The sequence below is a fragment of the Mastigoproctus giganteus genome, chromosome 3 (assembly GCF_048544385.1).
Source record: "Mastigoproctus giganteus isolate SK-2022 chromosome 3, ASM4854438v1, whole genome shotgun sequence".
Lineage (NCBI taxonomy): Eukaryota > Metazoa > Arthropoda > Arachnida > Uropygi > Thelyphonidae > Mastigoproctus > Mastigoproctus giganteus.
Genome location: NC_143577.1, coordinates 242,766,836 through 242,780,214, shown reverse-complemented (window position 1 = coordinate 242,780,214; position 13,379 = coordinate 242,766,836). Strand labels below are relative to the sequence as shown.

Below are 13,379 nucleotides of genomic sequence, written 5' to 3'. Positions count from 1 at the left end.
TTTAGTTAGCTACAGAGATGTTGCGATTATAAAATATCAAAGTAACCCACAATCTAAATGGCAAAATATCACAATAATAATCAAACAGTACAAAAATTGAAAGTGTTTATATCATAGAAAAAATAATTTAAAAAATAAAATCTTTATCACCAAATAAATGTTCTCTTTCACATTTTTTTATTTTTATAAAATTATTTTTTATAAAAATTTGAAAGATGATATTTGTAGGTACTTTGCCATATATTCTTTTTTCAAGAACAACAAATCCTAAATACAGGATCTTGTTATGTCCACATAACTTTTCTGTAATTTATCATAATGCAAATATTTGATCATTACATTCTTAGCTTGGACTGAAGCCTAACTTCTTCCTCAATATTGCATTCAATATTGATCCCTCTTCTTTCCCTTCAATCCCTCTTCTCTAAGATACTTGCATAGATTTTACCTGGTACAGCAGGGAGTGAACTTCTAATTTTTACATTCAGCTTCATTTTCTTTATATATTGGTACAATTAATGCCTTAATCCAATCTTCTGGAACTTATCCTTCACAAAAGACTGCCAGATATTATCATGCAGCCACCTTGAAACTATTTTCACTCCATTGTTCAATGTTTCAGGTCTAATTTCATCACTGCCTGCCTCTTTTCATACTTGATGTTTTCCTTGAACCTTTTACACTTTAGCAATAGACATATGCAAAATTTCTCCGATTTCAGTCTTTTCCTGTTTGCAGCAGTGTCTTCATCCCTTTTATTTAGCAAATAATCAAAAGTACTCCATACTTCTGAAATATCTTTTCTGTTCTTAGTTATGATTTTTCATCCATTTTGAGATTCTGAATTTAACCAGGACATTCTTCCCACCTTGCTGATACTTCTTTTCATTTCTTTCCCAAAATCTTTCTATGATTTTTCTTTAGGCTCTTTCTCTTATGCCTTAGCCTCTTGCACTTTTTAGTATTCCATTAAGGATTTATTTATTTATTTACTTAAAATTTCTGATAGTGTTTCTTTTCTCTAATTGCCTCTTTAACATCTTAGGTTGACCATAGTATTCTGAATTTCCTCTCCTAACAGATTTTCTCCCCACATACCTCTTTTGCAACATCAGCTCAAGTTCTCTTAAATTTATTTTTGCCCTTCTTCATCTAAAATCATATTAGCATCATTTAACTTTCAAGAAAGGTTTCTATATCTAATGGTTATTGGGAAACCTGAGAACTTTTTTTTTATTGTCTCCATTTTAACAGCCTTTTATACTTCTTATTTTTAGCAGTAACTATAATTTAAGTGATCATCATTTTGGATTCACTATGTACCTATTATCTTCAGTCAGTAGTATAAGATCTTTTTCTATAGTAATTATGTTAATTATTTCTTATACTCCTTCTGCTATCAATTTTATTGAAATGCTGTGTTTGTAATTCAATGTGATGGTTTGCACAAAATTATAGTAGCTTTTTACCATTGTTATTAAGTAAAAATAATCTAATTTAAATAGCAGGATAGGAAATGAGAGTTACATCCACAGTGATATTTTAGGAAAATTTTGAGTGAAAATTAAACCTAGCAATACTAGCATTGTCTAATTCCTATATTTAACACTGAAAGATATCATCAAGTTTAACTCTTGTGCTTATGAATCCCTTTTTTTTTTTCTTTTTTTTTTTTTTGTTTACAAGAGTTCTGTATGCATTCTTCTGAGTGAATGGATAGTTGTTGGACATTTATTTTATTACTATCTAAAAAGAAGTGCTTAAGGGAAAGATAGATTTGAGCCACTTCAATTAATGCAAACAAAATAAAAAAAGATTTTAAAGAATATGTTGTAACGTTGGCTGTTTTTGGATAAATGTTTAAACAGACTAGTAGAACAGTGGTAATCTCAGACTGTTCTATTTAAAGAAGTTAGAAGTGGTAAGATAAAACCTTATGAGCACTTTCCAGAAAATTACCAAATTGAAAAGTATAACAAGCAATCATTAGTGAGTGGCACTGACTCATGTCCTGAAGCTGTTATGAAAGAAGAAATAATTGATATATAGTAGTATATGGTTGGAGTATTGAAGGAGGAAACTTGAAATATAACAAATTGTATTAATTTGTAATAACAGTGATAGGTGTGAGAGGATAATCAAACAGATGGAAAAAAAACACTCATTTCAGATTTTCTGATAAAATTTTGGAAATGTGCTTGATAGCCAAGTCCAGACCAGCACAATTGCTATAAACAAAACTTTGACTCAAAATTTCTTGGCGTAATCATAATCAGTTGGTGGTGTCTAAGAGACAATCCAAGCCGAAATTCAGACAGAAAAATCCTAGGTGTGCAAACAACCCTCCTGTGTCTTTACATTAATATAACATGCATATATTAGTGAAATTTAATTTCAAGTCCAAAATCTGGAAGAAAAAAAACCTACTTTAAAAAGTCAAAGGTTAGCAGCTATGATTATAGTAGTGATTAATTATAACTGAATCAGCATAATATTTTTCAGGGAGCTTATTTTACTAGTTCATACAGTTCTATTCTTGACGTTGAATCATTGTGCAGAATGTTCTTTCTTTCACATTTCATTTTATATCTACTTTTAGACTTAATGAAGAAGATATTAGCATTAGCATTAGCATTAATAGAGGCATTTGATGCAAGAAAGCAAGCTTATGCAGCATCAGCCAAAAAAAAAAAAAAAAAAAAAACCCACTTCCACTTCACCCCTCTCTTCGTTCAAAATACCTGTCCAGCTGAGCCTTAAACTTATTTAGGCTATCAACCTCCACCACAAGGGATGGAAGTCTGTTCCACCAACCAACCACCCGCTGGCTAAAGGCAAATTTCCGCACGTCTATCCTACATCTGTCTTTCCTCAATTTGAATTTATGCCCTCTCAGGTGATTTTTCTGAGCTAGAGGAAGAATCCCATCAGCATTGAGCATGCTTAAACCATTCAAGGCTTTATACACCTCTATCAGATCACCTCGCTGGTGCCTAGTCTCCAGACACTGTTATTTGCAAAACTTAAGCCTTTCTTCGTAAGAGCACCCCTTTGTTCCATTCACTAATCTTGTTGCCCTTCTCTGTACTCGTTCCAGCAGCTCTACATCCTTCTTGAAATGAGGCCTCCAGACCTGTATACAGTACTCTAGGTGTGGCCTGACCATCGCCTTATACAATGGAATAATCACCTCCTTATCCCTGCTGGAAAAATTCCTGTATATCATTGACAATACTCCATGAGCTACTCTTGCAGCCCGTCTGCACTGCTCAGAGAACTTCATGTCTGCCTGCACAACCACCCCCAAGTCCCTTTCATTCTCTACCACTGTCAGTGTAGTACCACAGAGTTGATACGTTGCTCTGGGGTTGCTGTTTCCCATGTGTAGTACTTTACATTTGTCAATGTTAAACTTCATTTGCCACCTCTCAGCCCATCTGCTCAACCTTTCCAGATCCTGTTGCAGCAGCATAGTGTCAGTAGTGTCCTTGACAACCCTGCCAACCTTTGTATCGTCTGCAAACTTGGACATTAAGCCCGATATACCATCATCAATATCATTTATAAATACAGAAAACAATAATGGACCCAACACTGAGCCCTGAGGGACTCCACTAATAACATCAGTCCACGATGAGCAGTGTCCATTGATTACCACTCTCTGTCTTCTCCCCCTCAACCACCCCTTTATCCATAGCAGCAATTTGCCTCCAATGTCACACTGCTCCAATTTGTGTAGCAGTCTTCCATGTGCAACAGTATCAAAAGCCTTTCTAAGATCCAAGTATATAATATCAAAGTTATTCCCTGCATCCAGTTCTTTTGTGACTGTATCATAGTATCCAATCAAGTTGGTCAGGCAAGACTTCCCCTTAACAAAACCATGCTGTGTCTGAGCTATAACTGAAGTCTTGTCTAAATGATCCTGCAGTGCTTTTTTAACCAGTGCCTCCATTAATTTTCCTGGAACAGAAGTTAAGCTCACAGGTCTATAATTACTTGTGTCAGCCTTTGATCCTCCTTTGTGAATTGGGGTCACATTTGCACATTTCCAGTCTATGGATACCTCCCCTGAGTCCAAGGAAGCTCTCATAATTATGGCTAAGGGTTTGCTTACTTCCTTTGCTGCCTCCTTTAATATAACTGGATAGATCCCATCCACCCCGGGTGCCTTTCTTGTGTTTATCTTCAACAGTTTCTCCTCCACTTTACTCCCAGTTATTTCAAGATTCTGTAGCTTACTGCTAGAGTTGAATACACCTCTGGCATTCCCCTCGCTGAATAACTCCTCATGTGTGAATGTCGATGCAAAATATTCATTTAGTTTGTTAGCTACCTGAGCAGGATCATCAACAGTTGACCCATCAATATCAAGTGGACCAATCTGATTCATCCCCTTCCTTCTAGAGTTTACATAAGTAAAGAACTCTTTGCTGTTTTTCTTATGTCACACCAAACTGACTCAACACTGCACTGTCCAGCGATGTCGACTGGCTTCACTTCCTTGGTTTTTATGTGTTTCTTAACTAATAGCATAACCCCTCCCCCCTTCCTATCCTGTCTATCCTTTCTGTAGACTTTGTACTCCCCAAATTGCAGTTCTGCATCCCTTATATCTGTGTGACACCACGTCTCTGATATCCCAACAATATCTGCGTTTGATGTTTTGAGCAATACCTCAAATTCATCAAATTTATTTACTAAACTCCTAGCATTGGTGTACACGCAAGTATACCTGCACCTGTTTCTATTCTTAGCTACCCTAACACAACCCATGTGTTTACTTGTACCGCACTGGCTCCCAGCAGTCTCTGAAATACCATGCATCTTGTTTTTCAGGCTTCTGCTCATTCTAATAGAAGCAGTGCAAGAATCTCTTTCACCTCTGCCAGTGGCTACTGTCAAACTATTGGTCTTTGTCTCCCCCCCAAGCTAGCAGTTTTCCGACCCACCTAACACTGCCTCGATAGCATCAGCAAATATTCTTGCACCCTTTCTATTTAAGTGTATCCCATCCCTGTAGAAGCAATCTCTCCTGTTAACAAGTACAGTCCAGGCTGAAAAAAATTCTACCCCTTGAGCCTTGCACAATCTTTCCAGGGCCGAATTGATCGACAAGGCTCTCATCATATACTCACTCCTATCGTGTCTGGGCAGAATTGCAGACACTTTCAAATTCAACCCTAATTCTCGGCTTTTGTTCAACAGTGACCTGTACTTGTTAAGTAATTCTGCCGGTCTCCTACTCTTAATATTATTAGTGCCAACGTGTACAACTATATCACCTTTTGTGCCCTTAAAAGATGATATTCGCTCTACAACGTCATCAACCTTTGCCCCTGGCAGACATACCCTGGTCCTGTTCCACCTATCTTTTTTACAAAGCATGTTCCCCGTTTCCCTGACAATAGAGTCACCAACAACTACTAGTTCCTTCGGGTCCAGCGCATTCTGCCTTGGGGGTTGTCTCTGTGTCACGCGATGCCCAAGTGCAAGCTCTGGCGTTGATGTGGGCAGCTGAGAGCTTGATGGGCCCCTCAATTTAGTTTCTTCGAGGGCATCCACCCTGTCCTTCAAGCTCTCATATAGGCCCACAAGAACGCCGAGTTGTTGCCTGATATCGATACACTCCTTGCATCGCGCACACACAAAGACATCCCCCTTGGCAGTATCATGTCCCGTACCCGATTGCTCTGCAAACATCAAGCAAACGGTGCATTTTATAAGGCTGTGAGTCAGAGGACAACTGCCCCCCTCAGTTCCACTCTGAGCCACAGCACTTCCATTAGCTTGAGCCTTTTGCTTTGCTGCTCTGGTCTGAGTCATGATTCTATTAATTTATTAATTAATTATAATTAATTATGTCATGTTATTAATTATGTTAAATATAATTAATTATATTACGTTTGTAATCTAAGTCGTTATATGTATTTATTTAAACGTACAATTTAACTGCTAACGAAGTTCAACTAACGCTATCTAGTACAGTATATAACTATCGTATCACAAAGGCGGGAAAGTTACGAACGGTAGCGGAGTTGAAACACGTGGAAACCCTTACCGATACTTTTATGCAGTTACAAGGCCGAGTAAAGAATAAATACACCAAATTAATCAGAAAATCACAAAATAATGTTATACTACTAAATTTAAATCAAAAGTTTTAGAAAAACAATAATTTCAAATCAATAAGTAAGAAAAATCCACTTAGCGGCTTTGAACACGACCGTCACTAGTAGCCTCGTCAGCAGACTTGATCTTGTATCTTGTCTATATAATTGCCAGGTATATATCTTGTATATCTGGCAATTATTATATGATCCATTGCCCGTGACTACAACAGAATTAGTTGATAAATTTTGAATGTTAATCCCACATGATTATGTAGACCTATATGAACAGAATATCTGTAATAAATCCAGAATCTCTTCCCACACGAATCAGTCTATTTCTTTTGGATGATGGAGAATAAGTTTGTTTCTTTGCATCATTTGGCCAGATTAATACAAAATACTAATTCTGGGTAATGATTTTGCCAGTAATTGGTGCTTGTTTGCTCCATCATGCCATTCTATCTGATAAGACTTGTAGCTGTTTATTGTTCTGTATTGTAAATTGGCTTTCCCATAAACATATCTCATTTGGTTTCAAAATTTTATTTATTAGATATGGTCATAAAACAGCTTAGTGTTCTTTACTGTGTAATCTATTTATTCCAATGGCATCAAAATAGTAAACATGGAATGAAATTTGCTTACGATAAAAATTCTTGCTTAATTGTTTGTGTTATTTAATCATTGTGAATTCATTTTAAAAAATCAGACTTTTTTTTTTTTTTTTTTTTGCCTGTAACATGGGCATTAAAAGTTGTTCTCCACCTCCTGTGTTATAATGAGGTTGCACTGGAATAAATGATCACTTGCTGTTTGATTAACAACTGGTAGGACCGGTGTGTAGCAGTGGCTTTCATGGCTACTGAAAACTGAGTTGTTGGTAATAAACCTTTCTCAGGAAGCTTCTGTTTCATCAGGTGGTGATAGCACTAAATAGATAATTTTCAGTGTCTAGAGATGGCAGTGCCTAACAAGAACTGAGTTTAAATCAGGCATGGGCCACCTTTTTACAACTCAGTGTCTGCTGGAACCTTTAAGAAGGGTTCATATGCTAGAATCTAGATCACTGACCTATCATTATTATATTAAAAAATGTAAGTTCCAAATAAAACAAATTTTCATTATCAAATACAATGATTATTTATTTGAAGCCGAATACTAATACTACAGAACAAAAAAAAAAATAAATAAATAAAATAAATTAGTGATTAAATAATGAATGTGAAATTTTCAATGATTCAAGTGAAATACTATGGTCACTCACCAGTTCTGTGAAACAGTATAGTGGTTTTGTCACGTTACTCATTTGGAAAGACGTGTGAGTTAAAGGTGGGCAGAATTTTTAAAGGCCTCTTCAATTGGGCTGTGGTTAATATGATTTAATCCAAGTTTTTCAGCCTGTAAACACAAACAGACAATTTGTTCATACTACATTACCATTGGAAATGGCATGCCGTGCAGATCTGTAATAAATTCTCAAGAAGAAAATGAAAAAGATTTGACGTGATCACCAGTAATTATTACTGCACTGTTGAGCTAATATTGATGTAGACATCATGTGACCAGTTGAACTTGTTTACATCTATATATTTAAGCCTCCTTATCTGATTTAAATTTCTTAAATGTCTCTTAAAAAACTTCTCTCTGGCATTTTTTATTTTCAAAGGTTACCTGGATACAGAAAATAAATTGTATAGTTAGAGATGCAGCCTATTTCTCAACATAATCACCATGAAAATTCAAGCATTTATTATGGCAGTAATTAAAGTGTTTCATGAGATTTTTGAAATGCTGTTAATACAGAAACGTTGCATGACACCATTGTTACACAGCTGACGTACCCTCATTATTGTTAAAGAAATGTTTCTTGCAGATTGTTTTTGGTTCTGAAAGTTTGCATCTGTGACAGAACACAGAAGGTTTTCTAAAGATCCTTTGTGATGCACGACCACTAAGTCAGTGGAGTTTACAATAAATCATCAGTACAAACATTAATCGTATTAGCAGTCATCATCTTGATACCCCAGTCCACTCAAAGAGTGCGCGTGATTGCACTCTCACTCCTGACCACTCGGCTAGTGATTTTGTCACTTGTCACCCATTTGGAGAAATTTGGGATCTGATTCCTCCAGCCGCTAATGTCATACAACATCAGTAGCTGTGGAAATTTTTAAAAGCTGCAATTGGCTGAATTAGCATTAGCTTTAGTAGAGACATATGTTGCAAGAAAGCAAGCTTATACAGCATCAGCCAAAAAAAAAAAAAAAAAAAACCCTTCCCATTTTACCCATGTCTAGTTCTGCCTTAAATTTATTTAAGCTATCAACTTCCACAATGACAGATGGAAGTTTGTTCCAACAATCAACTACCCACTGGCTAGCTAAAGACAAATTTCCACACATCTATTCAACAACTGTCTTTCCTCAATTTCAGTTTATACCCCCTCAGGTTTGTAATCTGAGCAAGAGGAAGAATCCCATCAGTATTGAGCCTGCTCAATCCATTTAATGCCTTGTACACCTCAATCAGATCGCCTCACAGATGCCTACTCTCCAGATGGTGCAGTTTGCAGAACTTAAGCCTTTCTTAGTAAGAGCACCCCTTTGTTCCCCTCACCAGTCTTGTTGCCTTTCTCTGTACTCGTTCTAGCAACTCTACATCCTTCCTAAAATGTGGCTTCCAGACCTGTACGCAGTACTCAAGGTGTGGCCTGACCATTGCCTTATACAAGGGATAATCATCTCCTTATCCCTGCTCGCAAAATTCCTGTATACCATTGACAAGACCCCATGACCTACTCTGGCAGCCTGTCTGCACTGCCCAAAAAACTTCATGTCTGACTGCACAGTTACTCCCAGGTCTCTTTCATTCTCCACTACCCTGAGTGTAACACCACCAAGTTGGTACATTTCTCTTGTACCAACAATGCACTTGGCTTCAGCAGCATTAACAGCATTGACTGATGTTCATGCACTACCAGATTATTCTTCATCCTGTAAATTGATTCTCCTTTCCTTAAACTATTAACACACTTGTGAATGTTTTTTGTAGACAGACATTGGTGCTTCACCTTACATGGCCATAATTTGTTTGTGAATTTCTATTGGTATCTCTTATTTAATTTCAGCATTGGAGACCTTAACTTTCAGTTTGCCCTTGTAATATTAAATTCTTCTGTAATTTTTTAGAATAATTTCTATGTCAATTAATGCTGCATTTTTGAATGAAATAATAAAGAAACAATAAACTTTAAAAACTGTGTGTAACCTATTTTCAATATTATATAGAAGATTCTGCTCAGCGGCCAAGGTTGAAATTAAAACCAAGGACAGTAACAGCTCCAGTAAATGATATTGCTGAGACAGCTAGTAGAGCAAGTATATTTGGAGGTGCTAGACCACGAGATGAAAGAGTTTATGAAGAAAGGCGGAGAAAAGAGTCAGGTGGGAAAGATGGTGAGAAATTGTTACATATTGTATTGAAACATACTATTTCCTCAGTTTTGTAATGAAATTACCTTTATCCCTTTCCTAATACAAATTAAAATAAACTGAGGAAATAATAAATTAAAAATAATTAACCAATTATTCCAATTAACCTTTTCTGAAGTAAACTGTAGAAGGCCACACTGTTTTGAAAGTCACCTCTGTCCAAAAGTATATGTATTATCTTGAAATTTTATATTATTTGTTGCCATCTCTTTCTATATTTAAAGCTAATTATAGGCATGATTTATAATAAATAGCAGCACAAAAGTAGCTTTTAAAATCAGAGGAGGAGGAGGAGGATGTAGCACCTGTTGATCTCAGTTATTTGATTTGGGCTTACAAAAGCCAAAATTAAAGAATTGCTCTGGAATGCAGATCCAGAAGTGGATAAAATTGAATCAAGTGATATGTAAATAGATGTAGACATACTTGCCAACTCCCCAGATTTATGAGAGAATTTATCTTTTTGACTTGTTTTAATCCCTTCTCCATGTCTACATAGGATAGGTATATTGAGATGGTGAAGGGATTTCATCTTTCTCACAAAAAAATAGTAAAACTTTGGCTTTGCCATTGGATTTCTAATTTTTTAAATATTCTAAGAATTTGTGGTCATTTTCATTAACCAGTTGGTCATCAGACGTACTAGTCAGCATTGTGTGAAGTTGGGTGGAACATTTCCCTTTACCTTGTTTTCTCTTGCATGCGGCTTGTGCATGCACACATACATACATACATACAAGCGTGCGTACACACATTGGCATCAAGCTAATTAACAGTGTCCTTCAGTAAAATGTCAGAAATTCCAGAAGACAACATATTTTTTTTTTTTTTTTATGAAAACCCCAAACACAAAAGGTATCAAAACCTATAGTACTTAGTACCATGCATGGGTTGAAGGGGAAGTATGGAGGGAGGGGGATGCCGGAAACTTTGCTCTAGAGACTAAGCATGGGTTTCATCACTTCAAGCCTCCAATAAGCAAAGTGGTGGTATTTCACCGGTTGATGAAAGTCATCTACCTGCAAGATTTTCTGTATATTGCAAAATCTAGAAAATGTAACACTTTTCCTTTGTGTACCTTATGTATTTATGATTTTCCATTTAAAGTGGAGGGCAAAACAGTATAATCAGACATTTGCAAACAAATAAGCATAAGAACAACATGTACTGTATGGAAGGAAATACAAAAGTGGATGTAACATTTCACAGTGAACATGATACTGCTGTACTTGCTGAATGTTTTATTTGCATTGTTTATCACAGAGAATAATCTTCCTCTGAATTGTAGTAATCATGATATGTTGTTCAGAAATACGTTTCCTGATAATGAAATATCAAAAAAATGCATTGTGAAAGAATGAAAACAACGTGCATAGCTAGTGAAATTGCAAAAAGAGGGAAAGTAGTCATTGCTACAGATGGCAGTAATTAAAGTGAAGTAATTCCAAGCTATATTCCAATTGTGTTCTTCTCTGATTTAAAAATTTTTTTTTTTTTTTGCTTGGGCATCTTCTTTTGAACAACCTTTGGTATTAATATTAATATTGACATGATGCTGGTATAGTATAAAATCAATATACCTGGTATAGTATAAGGTCAATATTGCCAGTATTTCCCACTTCACTCTAAGAGTGAAGTGGGAAATTACCGGCCGGTTAGTCTAACTTCAGTAGTAGGGAAAATCGTGGAGACTATGATCAAGGGTGGAATTCAGGATCACTTAGATAGAAATGGAATTCTGAAGGATACTCAGCATGGTTTTGTAAAGGGAAAATCATGTTTAACTAATCTGATTAGTTTTTTTTTTGACAGGGTCACTCAAGAGCTGGACTTGGGGAATAATTTCAGAGTTTTTTATTTGGATTTCAGCAAAACATTTGACTCAGTCCCACATGAGCAGTTACTTTATAAGCTGGAACAGGTGGGAATCACAGGGAAAATTCTTAGATGGACAGCAGGGTGGCTTCAGGGCAGGAAGCAGAGGGTTGCGATAAATGGTTATTCCTCAGATTGGGTTGATGTAAGACGTGGGGTTCCTCAAGGATCAGTATTAGGAGCACTGTTGTTTCTGATTTTCATAAATGACATCAATGAAGGGATAGAGGACATGATGTCTAAATTTGCAAATGATGTAAAGATTGGTAGAGCAGTTAATGATTGCCTCCAAGCAGAGCTTCTTCAGAATGACCTAGATAGACTTCAGAGATGGTCAGAAAAATGGCAGCTGTGCTTTAATCCAGCAAAGTGTAAGGTATTGCACCTGGGGAACAGTAACCCCAAAATAACTTATACGCTTGGCAGAGTTGAACTAAAGCCAGTAGTGGAGGAAAGGGGCTTGGGTATTACGATACGGACAGATATGAAGTTCTCCGAGTATTGTAGATTGGTTTCAAGGAGGGCCCATGGTGTCCTATTTTCCTATGTGAATAAATTTATTCACATATATAAACTGTCCACTTCCAAAATGCTAGGTGAAAGTTTATTCAAATATTAAAGCATTAGTTAAAAATTTTTAAATGCATGCCTTTACTGTCATTTATTTATTATTTATGACATTATTTATTATCATTTGTTTATATTTAACAAATGAACGATTATTTATATTTTTAACCACTAGCACTATCTTTTAGTCATTATAAATGTTTAATTTATAATGACTAAAAGTATAAATAAATTACAGAAGCCTGACAGGCTTCTGTCAGTGCTTAATTAATATTCATTGAAATTAATTTCCTCCAAAACTGCTCAGACACTAGGTATACCCACTAAAATCTGGAACATTTTAAATTCCCCAAGGGTGCCAAATTTTAGAGTAGCTACTGTATTATCTAAATTTCCTACCCTTTTTGTGCAATTAGCAGTGATTAATTCGTTTTATTTTCTCTGCATTTTTATTGTTTCTTCTACATTTTTCACCATAAGTAAAGTACATTATTATTTTTCTCATTCTAGATTAACTGAACATCTGTGGTCAAGTCTTGCAAAAAATCTCCACATTGTCACAGGTGTACAGTGCCTGTCATCCCCATTTACCACATCAAGGCAAAGAAGGATGCCCACTTCTGGTAGCTGCCTGCCTTCCAGATGTGGGCTATTCCTAATGTCTGTTAACTTTGTTCCTTTTTACGTCAACCTCTGTGTTGCAACATTAGTGTTACCTAAACTTTGTAAAGTCTCACTGTCACTTCCAACTGTTGCTGTAGACTGTCACCAGGCAGGCTTCTGTCACCATGTTTTTGGTCAGCGCCATACAAATACATTTTGTACTCATCAGCTCACATGTAACAAAAATAAATCGTTCTTATTAAGATTTTGCTGTTTCTGCTACAAGTGTGCAATTTCAGCTTTTCTAACACAAATATTTTTTGTGTACATTTACTGTTTTATTTAGCAAGAATGTATAATATGACTTGTATCATTGGAAATTCTTTTTCACTTTCATGCCTATTTCAAGGAACAGCATTTTGCTATTTGGGGCTTTGTTTTTATAATTACTTGCTTACAGGATTGTCAATAACCACCACTTTTACTAGAAGGGGGGAAATGAACTTTATTTATAGTAATTGTAGTGTTTTGAGAATTTCAGAATTACTAAATCTGTGAGATAAAAGGTATTTGAAAATTGTGATTAGTCTCAGTACAGCCAAAATAAATGTAATTTTTTTAATATGTTATTTGTGTAATTATCAAACATCGTAGCAAGTAAAGGAAATAAAAGCATCCATGCTTCAAAGCATAAAACCTGTTTATAACAAAATTTTAAATTATTTTATTA

General features: G+C 35.8%; 1 protein-coding gene across 1 annotated transcript in view; it reads left to right on the top strand.

The window, feature by feature from the left end:
- Positions 1–12,914, top strand: part of LOC150088975 (eukaryotic translation initiation factor 4H-like) — a 131,816-nt gene extending 118,902 nt beyond the window's left edge. Inside the window, exons 7-8 of the mRNA XM_090370980.1 lie at positions 9,401–9,568; positions 12,557–12,914. Coding sequence (XP_090227106.1) covers positions 9,401–9,568; positions 12,557–12,561 — 173 coding nt within the window. The 3' untranslated portion in view covers positions 12,562–12,914. The remainder of the gene's footprint in view (positions 1–9,400; positions 9,569–12,556) is intronic.
- Positions 12,915–13,379: the final 465 nt, after the last annotated feature.